This window comes from Rhinopithecus roxellana, chromosome 15, assembly GCF_007565055.1.
Source record: "Rhinopithecus roxellana isolate Shanxi Qingling chromosome 15, ASM756505v1, whole genome shotgun sequence".
Taxonomy (NCBI): domain Eukaryota; kingdom Metazoa; phylum Chordata; class Mammalia; order Primates; family Cercopithecidae; genus Rhinopithecus; species Rhinopithecus roxellana.
This window is the reverse complement of record NC_044563.1, coordinates 109,783,018-109,801,827: the sequence shown is the minus strand read 5'-3', so window position 1 is coordinate 109,801,827 and position 18,810 is coordinate 109,783,018. Positions and strand designations below refer to the sequence as shown.

At 44.7% G+C, this 18,810-nt stretch overlaps 1 protein-coding gene across 6 annotated transcripts in view; it reads left to right on the top strand.

The window, feature by feature from the left end:
* EHF (ETS homologous factor) overlaps nucleotides 1-18,810 on the top strand; it is a 42,420-nt gene that overhangs the window by 9,443 nt on the left and 14,167 nt on the right. For 3 of the 6 annotated variants that reach the window (XM_030918696.1, XM_010358369.2, XM_010358370.2), the window contains exons 2-4: nucleotides 12,124-12,223; nucleotides 15,899-16,144; nucleotides 18,450-18,512. In XM_030918696.1, the coding sequence (XP_030774556.1) occupies nucleotides 12,127-12,223; nucleotides 15,899-16,144; nucleotides 18,450-18,512 (406 nt within the window). In that variant the 5' untranslated portion in view covers nucleotides 12,124-12,126. Of the gene's footprint in view, nucleotides 1-4,502; nucleotides 4,558-8,987; nucleotides 9,177-10,386; nucleotides 10,455-12,123; nucleotides 12,224-15,898; nucleotides 16,145-18,449; nucleotides 18,513-18,810 lie in introns of those variants that run through there. The other 3 variants (XM_030918694.1, XM_030918693.1, XM_030918695.1) reach the window with 3 other exon arrangements.

Below are 18,810 nucleotides of genomic sequence, written 5' to 3'. Positions count from 1 at the left end.
TTTATATTTTGGGGAAAAAGTTGTGGGAACCGTGCTTGAAGGATCTCAACTTTGAAATTGAAAGTATGAGGTCCTAACAGACATCCTCCTTCTCTTTAGAAACACAAGGATGCATTTTCAAGTAATTTCAAAAGAATTATGTTGCTTTCCCCACCCCTTTCCAAGTACACGTATTATAATATATCCAGTCCATTTGCTAGTTTTATGTCTTTAGAAAAGTTGCTTAACCTCTTTCTGTAAAATGGTGCTAATATTAGTACTAACATTCAGGGTTATTGTGAGGATTAAATGAGGTAATTCATGTAATGCCTAGTTCTATTTCTAGCACATTTTAAACCCTCAACAAATATGAACTATTATCACTGTCATAGTTTTTGTTGTTGTTTTGCAATTACGTGGTTTTCAAGATTCTGAGCTGGGGGCTGTTGCTCTTTCCTTGACTTAAACATCTTGGTCTTTTCCTATGAGGAAACTTGACTCTTGAAATGGTCAAATCCATTGTCCTAGTCCATCCTGACCCCTCCCTGGCTCCAATCCCCACCCCTTACCATCCTCCACCCTTCCCACATTCTTGCACAGTTGGTCTTATTTATTTTTCAGTCAACTAAAGGTGTTGTTAAATCTTTTATTTTTCTGCCGCCCGATTTGGTTCTAAGCACTCCACTCCCTACGCTGCTCATGACAAGAATGTCTGGGAACACTCAGGCAGTCATATCCCTCCCCTGTAGGAACACCCAATTCTTAATGCTCCTGGAGAGGCAACATTTCTGAGGCCATTCCCCACTGCCATAAGCCCCCCTTCCCCATGAAGCCAGTGGTCTGGTAGTAATGAACCCCCCACGGCCCTCAGAAAACTGGGGCAAGGTATTTGTCTGGGGAAATGTTGCATGTTGCCTTGACTGTGCTTTCTTCTACAAAGCTTAAAAAGGATATTATATTATATTATTTTATTTTTTTTTGAGATGGAGTCTCACTTGGTTGTCCAGGCTGGGAGTGAGTGGCACAATCTTGGCTCACTGCAACTTCCACCTCCTGGGTTCAGGTGATTCTCCTGCCTCAGTCTCCCAAGTAGCTGGGATTACAGGCACATGCCACCATGCATGGCTAATTTGTATATTTTTAGTAGAGACGGGGTTTCGCCATATTAACTAGATTGGTCTCGAACTCCTGACCTCAAGTGATATGCCCGCCTCGACCTCCCAAAGTGCTGGGATTACAGACATGAGCCACTGCGCCTGGCCAAAAAGAGATATTCAAAAACTCCCTCTGACTGTGTGTGCTGAAGGCTGAGTGCTGATGCCATGGCTTAATTAATGTTGTTCATGATCTCCATTTAGGCTATTTGTTTAACTCCTTGTGGCCCTTTTTGGACTTAGCTTATCATGTGACATTGACAAATTAATGAGAAGTGAGCATGTGATGATGCTTGGATTAGGACAGAAATCACATCTAGCACATCTCAGGCCCTTTCTACCTGGGACCTGAGACCTCAAATCTCTTGGCAGGAGATGAGTGGGTCTACACAGCCCGCTTTTGAGGTAGGTGTGGCTAGCCTCATTTATGCGATGGGAAAACTGTGGTCCGGGAACTAAGGGTTTTCAAATTATGCTCTTTGCCCAGGGCTGGATGTAGGATGTCTAGGGGAGAAGCTAGACTGAGATCTGGGTACACTGAGCCTCCGTTTTAGGAGGTAACCTAGAGACTACACCTACTCCATAGACTGTATTGACTTTTGGAAGTCAACCATTTGGAAGAGTGTGGTTTTGGTTTCGATCGTATCCCAGCAGTCTTTTCTCTGCCCTTGTTAATCTGATTTGTGATCTGAACCTGGGCTGGCTGGAGGCTGGCCATGTCACTCTGCAGACCTTGGACACCCCTGAGTGCCCTCACAGAACCAGCCAATGGAAAAGTACAATGTCTTCCGGCTTCTCAGCCTTGCCAGCTCCCTCTGGCCTATTTGATACCCTCTTTTATATTAAGGGAGTGGAAATGTAGCATCCAAACTGAAAATGCAGGTTTTTCTTTGGTTTTTTATAGGAAAAACAAATTGGCATGAACACTCAGTCAAACCAGCTCAGGCTGTTTGGGCAGATGCCTTTCTTTGCCTTTTTCTGTTTATTTTCCTACAAATCAATGCTTAACTGCGTTGTTATCGGAGCAGAGCAACAGGTGCAAAAAAATAACTCTGCTGCCAACTCAAATGAAAAGGTAGGGCTTATACCCTCTGGGAGGTATTCAGAAGATAACAGAAGCCCCTGCCAGCAACTGAATTAACAGCTCTGTTTACGGTGGGTTTTATGTTAACAACCTGCTTCTGACCCTCCTACACATAAACACACCATTGTCTTGGAGAGAGACATTCAGCCATCCGGACAACCCACTGCTTTATTCTGCCCTGAGTGGAGATTGGTTTTGGCTCAGGCTGCTTTGTGAAACCCAGAAGCATTATCCTGTCTGCCAAATCCACGTCCTAGTCACAGTTTTCTGTGAAGGCAAGGGCATGGGGTTGCCAGAGAGAAGAGGATTGGTCCTGCTTTTAAGACTAGTTGAAATACTTTTCAAGGTTGGTCATTCTCAAATGCCAGAGAGGGTTGCCTGGCTCTCTCCGCTCTTGCCCCATTCCATTCACAACAGGAGGTGGGGAATGAGCTCAGATGATTTTGGAAGGAGCCACTATTGTTTTGGAAGTCATGTCCTTGTGAATAGTCCATCAGGGTAGGGCAGCGTCTATGTTTTATTTACTATTGTGTCCCCAGCACCTAGCAAAGTGCCCGGAATCTAGTAGACACTTGGTAAATATATATGAATTACAGAGGGTCTGAGACAATATTGTAATGGCTGGATAAGCATTTCTTGGTGATAGTTTCTTTCTGCTGAAGGCTGAGAGACTAACTTTCTTGGGTATGAGGGCTTAAGTCCAGGGTAATTAAGTATCTTTTGAAGGACAGAGATGGGAGTGGGATGGGGTAAGGGGTGGCTTGGCCAGCCTTGAGGTCCTCCTGATGGAAGCAACCATCAGAGAGATCCTCTGCAAGCGCTATATTCTGGTACCAGATTTGTCTGTTCGGCCTTCAGAGACTCAAACTTTTAAGTATCCAATCATTGCTGAATTTGAACATTTGGTATTAATAGAATTAAGCAATTACCTGCTTTAATTCAAGTTGGCAAATAATGTAACAGTAGGCTATCTGCAGATGGATTAGATGTTGAATTTTCTACACTGAATCTTTTTTCTCTGACTCTATAAGGACTTGCTTGCATTTATGGACATTTCTTTCAAGGCTGGTGTCTCCTGGAGTTTGTCATCTTGTGGTGGGAAAGGGAAGGGAGGCAAGTGGGTGAATCTATAGACCAGAAAATCTCAATGGTGAGAGTGTACAAGACTTCATTAAGGGAGGTTCTCAGAAATGCAGATTTTAGTTTAGAGGTCTGGGGTTTCAGCAGCCAAACATTGTTGAATCTGACAATATGGGGGTACTGAGCATTAGGACCTATTTTATTTCAAGTTGGCAAATAATACAGTGATAGGTTGTCCACAGAGGCCCACAGAAAACAAGCAAAACCAGGAAGTTGTAAATGTTTGGAAGAAGAGGAGAGGCAAAGCTTCTTTTGAGGTCTCAAAAGCCTCTGTGACCTTTTACAATCTGAAGCTTGCCCTATTTTTACTTTATCATATCTGAATGGGTTTGATAAAGGCCCTGGGGGTCATCTTAGGTAAGCTTGTCTTTTGATCAACTTGGGTGCCTGCCACTGTCAGTATGTGCCACCTAGCCTGGGTCTGACACCAAGACTGATAAAGATCAGCATACTATATATATTTCCAAATGGCTTACAGTCAATAAATTGTACCTATAATGGATCCAGACTTGGCCTCCCAGTGCCGCATTATTGGTGATGAAAACCCTTGAAACCCCAGCAATAATACTTCAGATGTTGCCCCTGGGAACGTGAAAAATGTCTGTTTCAAAACACATTATAAGGCTATGAAATTATCTGTGATGTAATCCCAAGAGAATCAAATACATTCCCCAAGCTTGATTCATAATTTAATTCATTTGTAAAGACACAAATGATTGTCTGTATTATATTCAGTTGCCTTTCACATGTACATGAATTTTTTTTCTCTTATTTGGGAGTAGTCCTTTGAAACGACAGTCATATTGAAACAGGAAGTCAGTAAGCTGTTGCAACATCCTTAGGGCAAATGCTGTGAATTCACCTGCTGGTAACTTTGATTAAGGACTGAGAATGGTGTTGGTATCACTGTCATCACAAAAGTAATTATTTAAAAGGACTAATTGCTTCTTTGGCTTTAGGAGTAAAGATGCCCACATGGCAGCCAGTTCTGCGGCAGTTTGGTGATGATGTGGTTGGATGAATAAGGGAGCTAGGAAGATGGCTGATGGTGGCCTTGACTCTCAGTCCCCTGGGGATGGGGACAGGGAACGCAGGTGCAAGCCCTGGTTAAGATCTGCTCTGTGGCCCTGGTGGCTCCCAGTGTTCCTTCACCCTTGCAGCAGGAGCAGACCATGCTCTCTGGCCTGAGGTCTGATTCAGGTAAAGCCTAAGTAATTACGGACCAGTCTATTTCCCAAATACAAAATTAAAATAACTTTATTGAGTCATAGGGCGATAATTTACATTATATATGCATGCATGTATATATGCAGGTATATGAATATGTATATATATAATATGTATATAAACTTGATAAAGGTGTAAGGCAGCAGATGGTCCAGGGAGAATGCTATGACCATGTCTAGAATGGGGGTCAAAGTGAGAATGAGTCTTCTCTGGCAAAGTACCCACTTCTCAGCAGAGAGTGGTCAAGTTCCCAGGTTTTATTGCAAGACAGTCTGAGTTTGAATTCTCTTCCCTTGCTAAACTGTGTGACCTTGAACAAGTCACCTAACTCCTCTGTGCCTCAGAGAGGCCATCTGTTAAATGACATAATGCCTCCTAGAGTTGTTGTGAGAATTAATTGAGATAATATGTTTAAACCAGCAGTGCAGAGCTGGCACTTTAAGTATTCAGTAAGTCCTAATTACTATAATATAGTTATTATTATTATTTTTAAAGTGTTCAATCCTGAGTCTCAGTAGCCCCATCACTGAGCAGAAGAAAGACCTCCCTCTAACTGAGCAGGCCCAAGCTGGCCTGTGTTGGTCTCTTCTGGGAGGTTTGCTCTGTATATTTAAGAAGGGAGGCCAGTGGAGCAGTCCTTGGGCTTGTTAGGAATCCCAGGGCTGAGCAGAGCCTCCTGGGCCTTGGGATGTGTGGTTCCAGCTCCCTGCCAGTGGCCCAGGGGTTCTTCTTGCTTATCTGTCCCTATCAACCCCAGTCCCAATCCCAAACCTTATTCTTTTTTTTTTTTTTTGAGATGGAGTTTCACTCTTTTTGCCCAGGCTGGAGTGCAATGACACGATCTCGGCTCACCACAGTCTCTACCTGCCGGGTTCCAGCGATTCTCCTGCCTCAGCCTCCCAAGTAGCAAACCTTATTCTTTGCAGTATTTGAGCATTCTCTGTGCTAAGGGACTCGGAGGATAGAGAAACGATCAGCCGTTCTCTGCCAGGGGCTCGTGTTTTAGACGACATGCTGCTCTTCCTGGTCTTTTTCTTTCTGCACCTGCAAACCAGCCATGGTATGTGGGAGTGCATAGCCTTTGACAACACAGAGTTTAGGAGCATATGCCTTACCACTGCTCTTGGCAGCCTTGACAGTGTGTCTGGTGAGAGAAAGCGGGGCAGGAGGGATGGCTTTCATCCTTTGGGTAAGAACTGTGCCCAGTCAGAGGGGAACAGCATGGCTTCTGCAAGCAGGGTCCAAGCCCCACTGTTTATAGCTCAGCCATAATGGTGCGTCTACACAGCAGCTCTCAGAATAGGGAGTGGGGAGGCATAAGATCTAGTCCTAGGCTCGACTGTGCCAGTCAGCTGGAACTGGAGAAGACAGTACAGATAAGAGAGCTTTGAAGCCTTGCTTGAAATGAACTTGGCTCTCAATTTCCTCCTTGAGTGTTCAATAAAATAAAAACAAGTATGATTATGATTATTATTTAAAAACCAGCAAACACTTATCAAATATTTACTATGTGTCATGCTTTTCCAAGCATTTTACAGGTATAATTTCATTGTTGTCTTTCAACAATGCTTTTCATACCATCTCTATTTTATAGATGAGGAAACTGAGGTCTCAAGAAGTTAAATAACTTGTCCAAGCTTGCCCCATTAGGAAATTGGCAAAGCCAGGATTTGAACCGTGGCCATGTAACTCCAGAGCCTGGGGCTCCGAGAAATGATCTTACTTCTGCGGAGTGTACCCCTACCATGAGATGCCCCCAGTGCCAGCCAACACAGTTTAAACAGAGACTCATGGGCAGACCCTCTAATAAGCATAGACATTGACTAGACACTTACCACATATGAGATGCTACGCTGATGACTTTACAAACAATCTCATTTAATCCTCATATCAGCTCCACGTTCCAAAGTGGAATTTTGTTATGTGGGGAGACTGAGGCGGTAGAGAGGATAGAAATTCTCCAAGGTCAACATAGCCCACCAAGCCATAGTACCAAGTTTTCAACCCTGGCCATTTGAATCATGAGCCCTTATTCTCTTAAGAGTTTCCCTCAAGACATGCGGCACCACTAGGCTGCTTTTCTGCTATGCCCATATTTGCTACTGACCAGCAGCCAAAATGGGAGACTCTTAAACTTTCGGGTTAGACCAAATGCTCTGTTCCCCCTGCTCCCCTTCATTGGTCAAGGCTGTACATGGTGGTCAGGGTGGTGCTTTTCTGGAAGCAAGCCCTCGACAAAGCAAGCCAGGAGAAGCAGGCACAGGGGGCTGGGATGTGTCTCTGTGTGTGGCTGGTACAGAAGTAGTCCAAGTCCTTAGCAACTCAGGGCACTGGGGGAGTTTGTGTTTACCTGAAACTGCCCTTAAAAGAAGTGAGAGGCGGAGGCTGGCCTATCTCCCGCCATGTCTCAGGCTGTGGTCGTTCAGAACAGAACACTGCTTACTTGCTGGAAAAAGAATTTCAGATTGGCCAAACCCCAGTGGCCCATAATGTTAGGGGAGCTGATGGCACGTTGTAGGGGACTTGCTGCCTAAGGTTAAATATGTTCTGGCAAGAAGCCTGGCATGATGTACTTGCCAGTTCTTCAGTCTATCGGGTAGCACACAGTGCTCTTTTTTTCAAATGAAGAGTACAGTTCTGCCCCACAACTGTGGGTCTTACACAAAGAGGTGAAGTTTGGGACAAATGTCAACCTCTGGACAATCAGTAGTGACTCAAAATCAAATACAGTTCCCTCCAATTGTTCCTACCTATGAAAAGGATAGGGGAATATATATGAAAAAAAATCTCGGGATAATCTACATTTCATTTCACTGCTTTTTTTTTTTTTTTTTTCTTTAGAGACAGAGTCTCGCTCTGTCGCCCAGGCTGGAGTGCAGGGGCGTGATCTCGGCTCACTGCAACCTCTGCTTCCTGGGTTCAAGTTATTCTCCTGCCTCAGCCCCCCAAGTAGCTGGGATTACAGGCACCCACCACCACACCCAGCTAATTTTTGTATTTTTAGTAGAGATGGGGCTTCACCATGTTGGCCAGGCTGGTCTCGAACTCCTGACCTCAAGTGATCTGCCTGCCTCGGCCTCCCAAAGGGCTGGGATTACAGGCGTGAGCCACCGTACCTGGTCACACTCCACTCTTTGAGTTTGAAATAAAAGGTATAGTTTTTCTTTTTGTGTGTGCAGTTTTTAATAGCCCAGGTAATAATTTATACTACCTTTCCAGAATATATACCACCTGGGAACAGACAAAGGTGGCTCTGATACCCAGTGTATTCTCTTAAACCTTCACAGATCAGGCAATTACTCTATAGGTACCAGGCACTCTGCTGTGGCCTTTGAGGTGCCTTGTCTCATTTAACCCTCCAGCAAGTCTATGCTTATTCCCCAGGAGAGGAAATGGCAGTCCAGGAAGGCGAAGGGACAGCCCAAGTTTGTCACATCAGTAAGAGCAAAGCCTGAGCTGTTTGCCTCCACAAGCTTTTAACCAGTATTCTCCACTGGGGGTGGTTTTTGCCTCGGGGACATGGTGTGTGTGGAGGGGGTGCTGCTGGCATCTAGAGGGTAGGGGCCAGGGGTACTCCTAAACATCCTACAATACACGGGCCAGCCCCCACAGAAAGGACTGTCCACATTTCAGTGGTGGAGAGGTTGAGAAACTGCTTTTAACCACAACCTAGGGTGACTGAGGATTCCTCCTCTGCCTCCCAGTCCGAGGTTCCTGCCTCCAGCAGAAGATGGGGCGAAGCAAGTTCTTTTCCCAGCTTCCTTTTGACTCCCAGGATAGAGTCATTCTCACTTAGGCTCTGAACTGGGGATTCAGTCCTGGAAGAAATAAAATGTGTTAGAGGAACACCTTGAGAATTAATGTTTAAAGAAGGGAAAGGAAACTAATTTTGACAGGGGATATGTTTGCCAGGGGCTAGACAAGACACCTTTAGACCCATTATACTTATTTATCTTTCAAAACAGCCTTTAGGCTCAGGAGAAACGAATACTCCCCCACAATCCCCTCCAGCTCTCCCATTTCTAAACCAGTGTGAGAAATAGAGGCTCAGAAAGGTTAACGTGCTCAAGGTCACATGGTTGAAAGATGGGACCTAGAGTCTAACTCAGGATTCTCAGATTCTGAAGTCTCTACTTCCACACATTTGATGGTATTTTTTTTTTTTTTTAAGAAATAATGAAAGCTATGCTGAAGGTAAAGTAGGGAGCTGAAATAAGAGCATTCAATAATTCCCCTACTTTCTAATTAAAAGGATTGCTTTGTATACCCCAGAAAGCAATTACTATATACCATAGAAAATCTACATTAGCATATGGGGATGTGGGTCAGGTGGTTATAACAAGGTTTTTTTTTACAACTCTCAAGTCACATTTGTTATCCATGATCTCATTCCATCTCAACAGTCCTGTGAGGCTGTTGGGGCAAGTGTCTTCACTCTACACCTGAAGAACTGTGCCTTAGAGGAGGGTAGGACTTGGCCAAAGGCCTTCAGCTACACTGGCCCTGGACCTCATGTGCCCACCCTGAGGACATCTTTCCCTGCAGCTCCCTGCCCGGTCGGAGATTCTGACCTTCTTTGCTTACAAGCCCAGGTGAGCTCAAGTGAACTCTGACTCATTAAGGGTTAAGCCACACAAACTCTTTTATGAGTGGAAACCACTTAATGTGCCCTGTAAAAAAGGGCCCCTCACCATGCTGGCTGCTTTTCCTTGGAAAGGGAGTGCCAGCAGGGAGCAGGGCTGTGCACAGGACATCTTTTTGTGGGAGGATAGCGATGGGGCAGCTGCCACCCTGTAGTCTTAAAGACATCTCTGCGGGTTGGGAGAAGTTCTGGATGCTTCCAGAAGGTCAGGGTGGAAAATGACGTTGGCCCTGAGGAGAGGGGCTTGTGGGCATTTGGCCACAGGTGGAGAACTGGCCCATGTTGTTCTGCAACATTTATTAAATCCTTTTTTTTTCACTACTTGCCAAGCTCTCTATGTGCATGACCTCATTTGATTCTTACAGCCCTTTGAGTTTGGTATTGTTCCCATTTATCAGGTACAGAAAGTGAGGAACAGAATGTTTTTGGCTAGACAGACTTGGCACCGGCTCAGGGTCACCCACAGTAAGCAGGGGAACTGGAATCTGAGCCTGCATCTCTCCAGCTCCAAAGCCTGGGTGCTCAACCTCCACACTACCGTGCTTTCTGTTTGTCAGGAAGCATAGTTGGCCCAGGCAGGTGCTGCCACTGAAACGATCACTTTGAAACAACCCCGCAGGTAAATCCTTGTGAAAGAATTTTAGAGAAGCCCTCCCCTGCCTGTCCTCCCTGAGCCTGGAAGGCCAATCCCTCCGTGCAAATGGGCTGGGCTCTGAGCTTCAGCCCTTTCAGGGTTAAACAGTAACCTTTCCACTGCTTGTGGCTGAGCAAATGCTAGCAAGGAACAAGCCCAGCCTTGAGCAAACAAGAGACTGGGCCCTGGGCCCTCCTCCTTCCCCCAGCCACCCGGTCTGGGGACTTAGAGACTTTCTTTCGCCTTGAAGTTCCCAATCTGATTTCTTAGCTTTAGGGCAATTGCTCTACAAAGCTGGATGGGAAAATGCCCAGTTATTGTGAAAAAGAAAAGAAAGTTTGATATGAGTTTGTTTTCTTTCTCTGAGGGTGAGAATCAAAGAGGTTTTCAGAAAGGGAACTTACGAATCAGTATAGTCACCATCTTTAAATTTTCAAGTGGGGAAACTGAGGCCCAGTGTAATTTCTGGTTCAGCCTATCCACAGAGCTAGTGACGCTTCTCACCATAGCACCTGACGTGTATTCGTGCCCTACTTTGTGCCAGGTGCTGGAGGTACAGAAACTCATTTAATCTCCAATCAATGTACAGACGAGGTATGATTAGCTGCATTTTGCATATGAGAAAACTGGGTTCCGAGAGGTTAGGTAACATGTCTGGGTGAGTACTAACCTAGTAAGTGGGAAGACCTGGAATTGACCCCAGCTCTTCTGGCTTCAAAGCTCCTATACATGGTGCCAGGACATAGAATCCAGCTCTCCTACCTTCCCACCCAGTGGCTCTTTGCTGTTATAATGTTCACCATCCCTACCCTGTCTTCCTTCTCCACCTTCTACTTAGACTGGATTCAGTCCTAATGATTTACCAAACAGCAGTGATGATGATGCTAATAATTATCATACATGTTTGTGTGTAGCCTAGTTCAGCCTTTAATTACCGCTCTCTCCCCAGCACCTAGAATAGTGCCCAGCCTATTACTAGGCTGATAAATACTTGTCGAATAAATGAATGCATGAATATATTCGTATGCCTTCTGCAGACCCCTCTTCTCCCCTGACAGGCCCTACACAGAACCAGAGGAGTGGTAGCTAAATTAGGGGACGGAATGCCAAGGGCTGAAAATCTTCTGGATTGGCAATTTTACTCCTGTGGACATTGATAATACCCGAGGATGCAAAATTTCCCCAAAACAGGCAGAAAATTTTCCATGAATTGCTGCTAGAAAGCTGAATTCCTCTCCCTACCTCAACATTTTTATAAAGAGCAAGTGACTTTTACAGCCTCTGGGTATTGCCCAATAGTGATCTGGAAACAGGCTGCTCTTCGTTTAAATGACTGAACACACAGTTGGGGCTCTGGTCTGAAAGGTGGAGGGTGCCCCGCTTGGGAGTAGGGACATTATATATACCAGAGAATTGAAGACAGTATTTCTGAAGTGTAAAATGTTTACATTGCTATAAAATAAACCCAAACAGGCCCACAGAAGAAATCTCTTCTCCCAAGTCCTTTACTGAGAAAATGATCCCACAGACTGAGGAAGCCACTTTTACTTAGGTCAGCTTGGAAACCCACTAAATTCTCCAAGTCTCTAACAGGAGAGAAAAAAAATGGTTATAATTATTACCAGAAAGGAAAATTTTTTTTCTTTATCAGAAATGGGCAGTGTCTGTCAGAGAAACCAACTGATTCCTGATATTATCAGAAAGCCAGATACTTGAAGAGCTCTATTAAAATATGACTGAGGCCCTCTGACGACCAGCCCAGCCTGTGGCAGACACCCACACTGAGAAAACTTGTTACTGGGTGTGCAGGTGCAATTGCAGTCCGAGCTCCCACACAGGTGCTGGGGCTGTGCTGCCACCGGCTTGGATTTTCAATGATTGAAATTGCACTTTAAATACTTTAAATAAAATCTCTTTGGCATTTTCACTTTTGTAAAAAAAAAAAAAACCACTTGGATGCCAGCCAGCCTCGCCCTGGGAGCAGGTATTGCATTTTCCTCCCGCTTCATTCCTGATCAGAGATTATTCATTTATGAATGGGTGGCTGTAAAAACTTGCCTCATGCATATGAAAATTGAACCTGGAAATTTTTAATTGCTGTGAGTTTTGCTTTTACAAAAAAGGCTTTGGCAATGGGTGGCAGGCAATGGGTGGAAGGACAAATTCTCTTTATTTTCTTCCTAAATTTACTCTGTGATCTGCACTTTCAAATGACATTTGTCCAAGAGGCAATGACTGAACAGGCTGTTTGATCCCCTAACAGATCATGATTCTGGAAGGAGGTGGTGTAATGAATCTCAACCCCGGCAACAACCTCCTTCACCAGCCGCCAGCCTGGACAGACAGCTACTCCACGTGCAATGGTAAGGGGGCCTGTGGGTGTTGGTGTCACTGCTGTGCTGTGGGGGCTCTTTGCTTTACTTCTTCTCCCAGCCTAATGTTTGAAAAATATAGGCTTTTCAGCAGAAGATGTGGGACAAGAAGGAATGGAGAAAACTCAATTTCGGAGTTCCCTACCGGCCCCCAGGGTTCCAGACAAAAGCTCATTTGAGATATTCTGTTGCCTCCTCCCAAAATTAAAGGTTCCAGATTGACAGCCTGGCAGTGAGGCAGGTAGAAGAGATGCCTAAAGGAAAGACTCCGTGTTGAAGGTTTTAATAGTGTTTTGCTGGGATACCAAGGTAGGCTAGGAGAAAAAGGGTGTGTATGTGCATGTGTATGTGCGTGTGCGTGGAGGTTAGGAAGGAGAGGGTTATAGCAGTTTAGTCTTTCTTTTTCATCTTCCAGTGGCCTCTCTTTGAAAGGGGAGAGGAGATTTGTAAGGAGAACACGTGTTCTCCCTAGTGCTTTAATCTAGAACACGTCTATTAGAAGAAGAGGGGACCTGGTGGTGGGGCGTATAGGAGGTTTGGTGATCAAGCCTGTGGCTTCCTGAATGAAGCTGAATCCCTAAATCAAGTTGAATCCCTGAATCAAGTTGTTGCTGAATCAGGAACCCCACACCCCATTGTGAAGCCATCCAGTGTAGGCATTCAGCTGTGCATCCAACAGCAGTGAGTTTAGGAAGCTCTGGGCCTCTTCTTGATCCACACCCACTGCCAATCTCCCTGCCAGAGGCTCTGCTGTTCGAGTTTGCTTTGAAATATGGAGATGGTTTGTTGGTGACCAGAGCTTGAGAGGAAGCAGGAGTGGGAGGATAATGGGAGAGTTATTCTGCAGGGAGTGCTGATCCATGTGGAGCTCCACCTCTTTTAATTTGGAATCCTAGTCAAACATGATTGAAAGGGTGAGCAGGTGAGCTTCCCTTACTCAGTCACCTGCCCCCTCAAACTGCTGCACTTTCTGGGCAGTTACATTTTCTGTTGTGAGCCTCAGATACCCTGTGAGGACCCAGAAAGTGGATTCTAAATAAAACTGGAAGTCTTTGGCATCCGCCGGACCCTGGCCCCTCAATGAAGGCAGCATTTCTCTTGCTTGCTCTGAAGAAAGTTGGGGAAATGTGTTCAGCAGGAGGTAGAACTGGGGTGCCACTTTTATTTCTTAAATTCCAGAGATCTCAAAGAAAGCTCAGCCTTGATCAAGACTGAAGAGAAGGAGATCAGTTGAACGGCAGAGAGGATGTGAACTCATAGGAATTTTTATTGTGTCTCCTGAAACTTCAGGAATTTGGTGGGTTCTCTGTCTGATGTGGAATCTCCCCAGTTAACTTCAGACAAAAATCCCTGATTTTCCAAGTTTGAACAAGATACATTAGCAGGGACTATCTTTTAATCTAGACCATATTAAGTTTGCAGATGAGATTATTCTAGATGTGCTGCTAGGTTATTAAAAGTTGGTGCCTCTTGTTGCCAAAACCGGAGCTGTACTGTCATAGCATGACAATTAATTTAGAAAAATAAAGATGAAAGACTTGGGGAGCCACAAAAATATATTTTCCATCCTTAGACAGCTTTATTAGTGAGGCACCAAAAATTGGGGGAAATGGAAAGATCGAGCCCAAGGTCTGTATATTTGGGACTATTTCCATATAATTAGATTTTTAGATTAGATTGTTCCATTCCGCCCCCAATCCCGGACTATTGGCTTCTTCTTTAGAGCCCATGTTGAGGGCTGGGGGCTGCTTTTGTTTGGCCATGAGGTACGAGGAGCTAAGTGCATACTGTGAGTGATGGGTATTGCTAATGGCGGTCACCTTTGTGCACTAGATAAACCTGACCTCCTCCTCTTAGTGCTTCTGAGGTCTGGAAGCCATGGATGGATTCTGAATGAATGAGGAAGAAGAGGGATTGGGTCAGAAACATTTCCACTTCAGTCTCCCCTCTGAGGGTGTTGTGGGCTGGACCATGGGCATTATGGGAGTCAAACCTTTCTGAGGCCTTTAGCTCCTTGTAATTCAATAGACCAGCAACATCAGCATCACATGGAAGCTTGCTAGGAATGCAGAAACTCAGGCTTCTCCCCGGACCTGTTGAATCAGAATCTGCATTTGAACAATATTCCCTGGTGATTTACGATCATATTAAATTTTGAGAAGAACTGATCTGGTGTGACCTTGAAGAAAAAGTTAGAGACAGTTTTCTTGCACTACATTTTCTTCTACTGGTCCACCCTTGAGTTTACTGGAATATCCATGTGTCATGTTCAGTTGGATTTCCCTTGCTTCAGCTTGGTGGGATGCAATAGTCTTTGCCTCTTGCCCCTCTCACTCACCTTTCCTGAAAGAGAGCTCTTTGCCGACGTCTATTCTCAAGGGAACTGTAAACTCTCTCAACCCTGTTCCATGCCCTCAGATGCTGGCTCTGTCTTTTCCATTGCCCCAAAACTTTGGGCAGGCTATGGAATGTTTTTTTTTTTAAGTGAGCATGAGTCACGTATTTAGACGGCTAGCACATATTAGGCTCAGCAATATTTATCCAGGTGAATGAACTGCACTTCTTCATCAGTATCTGAATGCACCATCTTATAAATGCACCTCCCAACTCCTCAGATGCCTACCTTATTTCTCCTTCAAAAACATATTCCATTAAATAAATATATGGTGAGCGTCTACTATGGCAAGGTCTCTGAGGTCATTTTTATAGGTGATACAAAGAGGAGTAAAACAGTCTGTGACCTCAAACATACAATTTACAAAGGAGAATAAGATGGCACTTAGAGACTTGTAGAGGAAAACAGAACATGACAAAGCCATTAGGAGAAATACCAAGCATGTCTCCTGGAGAGTAAGAGGGCAGTGAGCCCTTGAGGCAAGTTGGGGGGATTGGTGATGACTTTAAGGGGTGGTCAGAGTTTGAAAGATGGGTAGAAATTCAACAGGAGTGAGAGGTAGAACACAAGCTGAACTGAAAGAACAGCATAGAAAAAAGACAAGAGTTATTGATTACTTGAAGAAGAGTTAGTGAAGAGCCTCAATGCCTAGCTAGGCAGCTTTATGCCTAATTTCAGTGGGTGATGGGAACTACTAAAGGTAACTGAGTAGGGAAGTGACATCATGATAGCTATAATGACTAGGCTGGTACAGTGAGATATCAGTCCAGTTAGCAGATCAATAATCTGGACCACTTTGAGGAAAAGCAAAGGCATCATATAGAAAACAACCTTAATTTCAGGCCTTATTTTTGGTTGAAAATGGTCTGAGTTTGGGGTGTGTGTGTGTGTGTGTGTGTGTGTATAAGAGAGAAAAAAGTGACAGAGAGTGAGTGAGAGAAAAGAGGAGCAGAACTATTCAGGTATGAACAATAAGCTAATAAATTGCTGAAATGATAGCAATGCTCTAGCTTTCGTGATATTTTACTGTGGGTGAGCGGGGTAATGAGCTCTGAGCATTTCAGCTCTCTTGTCCTCATCCAGTGCCCAGGGGTAGGTAGCATGCTAGGGAGGACATGAAGATGCATTTCTGCTCCATCCCCCATGCTGGCACATACACAGACTGTGGTTGTGTCTCTGAGATATCTGGCAGCCAATAGTGCATCCCTGTGTCAGATACTATGGCCAGGAACAGCCAGGGGTCACTCACGAGACTGCCTCCTGTTTTATAGTTTCCAGCGGGTTTTTTGGAGGCCAGTGGCATGAAATTCATCCTCAGTACTGGACCAAGTACCAGGTGTGGGAGTGGCTCCAGCACCTCCTGGACACCAACCAGCTGGATGCCAGTTGTATCCCTTTCCAAGAGTTCGACATCAACGGCGAGCATCTCTGCAGCATGAGTTTGCAGGAGTTCACCCGAGCGGCAGGGACGGCGGGGCAGCTCCTCTACAGCAACTTGCAGCATCTTAAGTGGAACGGTGACTCTCTCTTTCTGTGTCTCTCCCTACCCTGCTAGGAGCCAGCTGGAAGAACAGAGATTCTGCAGATGACAGGATTCTTTGTCAGGGACAATAAAGAGTGGTCTCACTTCCAAATTACCATGTCCCAAGACAGGGAAGTGGAAGGAAGATGAGAGGACAGGATTGAAGCCTAGGGTACCTGGTGTGGCTAATCCCTTATAAATGGTAGTGTAATTTAATCCTCTCCTTATGGTGATAATTTTCAGGAAGACAAAAGCTGTCTAGGAATTCATAGAATATTTACTACCCTTGGAAAATGTTTTCTTCTTTCCTTTGCAAACAGGGTTCAATAGTTTAACATCCAGTCACTTGCTTGTTAAAGATCATCATGGTTACAAAACAAACAAACAAAACACACACACACACACACACAACCTCAAACAACCTTCTAGACCTAGGTTCTTAAGATAGGGTTCTAAGGGTGGTAAGAAGATATATGAAACTAGAATTATGTTTGTATTTTGGGAGGGGAAAAGACTCACAATACTTCAGCAGATTCTTAAAAGGTCTGTAACTTAAAAAAAGGGTTAGAACATATGGTCTAGATACGTGTATGGGGAATATTTCTGTGGTGGTTTCCGGAATTTCTGTTGCCCTAATGCCCTAGATGTCTCTCTGAGGCTTCCCCTAGCACAGGGATGGGCCACCACACCAGATGTTGTCCTTGAATGGTAGATTATTCACACACGAACACATCCTATACTGACATGTAAGACCTAGTAGGGTGGACAACTGACCTTGCAGAATGGTTTTGACACTGGCATAAGGTTCCCCTGATAGTGGCTGTAAAAATCTAGCTCTTCTGAGAACTATGGGCATCCTGAAAAGTAGCAATATTTAAGAATAGGGAGTTGGCCTGTTGGTACTGGAAAAGGCATTTATGTCTTGGTAGAACCCATGTTTGGGCAAGTAACCGGGAGTTGGGCAGCATGAGCTCCAGGGCTGTGAACCAGAGTCATACCCTGGCAACAGCCATCAACACTGAGAGAACCTGGGGCCTTGCAGCAGAGCTTGTGGCTGCCGCGGCCGTTTTAGACGATGTCATTCAACTCCCTGGCCACACCCTGCTTCCCATCGCCCTCACATTGGTGGCTGCTCAGTTTTCTTTGACTAGAATCAAACCAAACAAGGCTCTATAAATAACCCTCAGGAATCTTCAGAGAGATCAGACTTACACTTGAATAATTAAAAATATTTACTTCCACCCCCAATTAAATCCACTCCTTTAAAGCTTTACCCTGATTGAGGCCTGAGGCAGGGAGGCCTGGGAGGTGCTGTGGTCGTCTTAGACCTTCCCTCTCTGACCTCCCATGGCTTGTTTGGTCTCACCACATGCTGCTGTAGCCTCTGAGTTCCTAATGTCCAGCCAGATTTCTCACTCTTTTGTTGTTTGCCTTTGTGTAGACATTCTATTAACTAACATTTATTGAGTATTTACTTATACTAGGCACTGTAAGTGAATTAACTCATTTAATAACTTTATGACAAAGTAAACATTGTGCCCATTTTACAGGTGGGAAGACTGAATGTCAGAGAGGTTAAAGGCATGACTTCCACTCTTGAGATGTTTATAATCTGTCTGGGGAAGAAAAACATACTAGATTCATTTGTGCATTTACATATGTGTGTGTGTGTGTCATATATGATAATGGGAGAGGAATTGCAAGCAAACAAGGACATGTGATGTGCACTGCTTGTATATGTGCTGAGACATAAATAAGGAAAGAGTCACTGCATTTTGTCCAGACATATCTCACAGATTGGATGTAATCATGATGGCTTTGATTAGATTTTAAATCAAAGAAGAATCAAGCTAGTTAAAATGGTTTTCCCTACATTTTCATTTTCATATCATATCTTAGTATGGGAAAGAACCTTAGAAGTCATCTAGTGACCTTATCTAGTTTAATCTTGTTACAGATGGGAAAACTGACACCCAGAAAGGTAAAGGGCACACACCTTCCTCATAGCTAGTAGTGGAAAAACAGGGCTTCTGAAGTTCTATTTCCACCATACTGGATGCCTTTACTATACCACATCAAAGAATTGCTTCTAATGTAGTGCCTTAGATTCCTGATTTTCTGGGGTCAGAAACTGCAGGCTTGAGTTTGTAGAGGCTAACAGAGAAACCCCCTCCCATAAACAAACATAGGTGACCAGGGAGTAGGATAGCAGAAGCTCTGCAAAGAAGCCATTTCTGTCCTCATTTAAGCACCCAGTTCTGGCTCCATCCTCTCTGACTATCCCAATCTGTCCTTCACAGGCCAGTGCAGTAGTGACCTGTTCCAGTCCACACACAATGTCATAGTCAAGACTGAACAAACTGGTGAGTAGTAGTGGACAAAGGGAGCCAATCTAGTCAGGCAAAGCTCTGGGGAGGATAGTTGGGAGAGGGTAAGAGAGAATGTGGGAGCAAGTTTTTTTGCAGGAAATGCAGGGAGGCCTTTTCCCTGGCTGTCTCTGATAGGCCACCCCCACCATGAACCTCATTCTTGCCCTTGCAACCAGTGACTGCCACCTATTTCCGACTTATAGACTTATGGGGAGCCACACTTCTCTGCCTCCTACTCCTGGTTGTGGCATCATCCAGACCTCAGGCCAGTAGCCAAGGAAATGCAGAATAT